This window comes from Lepidothrix coronata, unplaced genomic scaffold (assembly GCF_001604755.1).
Source record: "Lepidothrix coronata isolate B3197 unplaced genomic scaffold, Lepidothrix_coronata-1.0 Scaffold457, whole genome shotgun sequence".
Lineage (NCBI taxonomy): Eukaryota > Metazoa > Chordata > Aves > Passeriformes > Pipridae > Lepidothrix > Lepidothrix coronata.
Window position 1 is genome coordinate 31,042 of NW_016690637.1, and position 1,322 is coordinate 32,363.

Here is a 1,322-nt window from a genome sequence, read left to right on the forward strand (position 1 = left end):
CATCCTCACCACCTTCACTGACCCCACCACGGTCATCTGTCCGTGCTGTGTCAGTCCATCCTCACCACCTTCATCCTCCCTGTGACCCTCATCCTCACCACCCTCATCTTCCCCACCACACCAGTCTGTCTCCACTGTCTCACTGACTGTCTGTCATCCCCACCATCCTCATCATCCTCACCACCTTCACTGACCCCACCACGGTCATCTGTCCGTGCTGTGTCAGTCCATCCTCACCACCTTCATCCTCCCTGTGACCCTCATCCTCACTACCCTCATCTTCCCCACCACACCAGTCTGTCTCCACTGTCTGTCATCCCCACCATCCTCATCATCCTCACCGCTTTCATTGACCCCACCACGGTCATCTGTCTGTGCTGTGCCAGTCCCTCCTCACCACCTTCATCCTTGTCACCACGCCCATCCTCCCCACCTTCACTGTCCCCAGCACCTCCATCCTGTCCCATCTCCCAGCCCCCCACATCCCCCCCGATGTCCCCGTGCCCGCGGTGGTGGCGGGGCGGTGACGTGACCCCACGTGCGTGCCTGTGCGTCCCCAGAATCCACACCGGCGACAGACCCTACAAGTGCCCCCACCCCGGCTGCGAGAAGGCCTTCACCCAGCTCTCCAACCTCCAGGTCAGTGCGGGGGGCCTGGGGCAGGGGGGCGGCACCGAGGGGTCCCCCCAGCCCTGCCTGACCCCCCCCGTGCCCCCCCAGTCCCACCAGCGCCAGCACAACAAGGACAAGCCCTACAAGTGCCCCAACTGCTACCGGGCCTACACGGACTCGGCCTCGCTGCAGATCCACCTGTCGGCCCACGCCATCAAACACGCCAAGGCCTATTGCTGCAGCATGTGCGGCCGTGCCTACACCTCGGTGAGCACGGGGGGCACCCCGGACCCCCCCCCGGAGCCCCCCGGGCCCCCCTGACCCCTGTGCCCCTTCCCCAGGAGACCTATCTGATGAAGCACATGTCCAAGCACACGGTGGTGGAGCACCTGGTCAGCCAGCACTCGCCGCAGCGCACGGAGTCCCCCGGCATTCCCGTACGGATCTCCCTCATCTAAGCGGGGAGGGGGGGTGGCAGCAGGACCCCCCCAGCACGAGGAGGAGGAGGAGGAGGAGGAGGAGGAGGACGAGCCCCCCTGGCGCCGCGGGCCGTGCCCCCGCAGGTTTGGTGACACCCAAAGACGGTTTCAGAGCACTTTGAATCTCTGCGGTTTGGTTTTATTTTTGGGGGGAGGCGGAGGGGGGAGGAGCGGTCGGGGTGGGGGCGTCCCCCCTGCCCCCTGCCAGACCCCCCCATCCCCCCCCCATTT

At 65.6% G+C, this 1,322-nt stretch overlaps 1 protein-coding gene across 2 annotated transcripts in view; it reads left to right on the forward strand.

Annotated features, from left to right (window-relative positions):
- ZNF362 (zinc finger protein 362) overlaps positions 1-1,316 on the forward strand; it is a 9,045-nt gene extending 7,729 nt beyond the window's left edge. The window contains exons 7-9 of one of the 2 annotated variants that reach the window (XM_017839688.1): positions 561-639; positions 721-879; positions 954-1,316. In XM_017839688.1, coding sequence (XP_017695177.1) covers positions 561-639; positions 721-879; positions 954-1,070 — 355 coding nt within the window. In that variant the 3' untranslated portion in view covers positions 1,071-1,316. The remainder of the gene's footprint in view (positions 1-560; positions 640-720; positions 880-953) is intronic. The other variant, XM_017839689.1, reaches the window with a different exon arrangement.
- Positions 1,317-1,322: the final 6 nt, after the last annotated feature.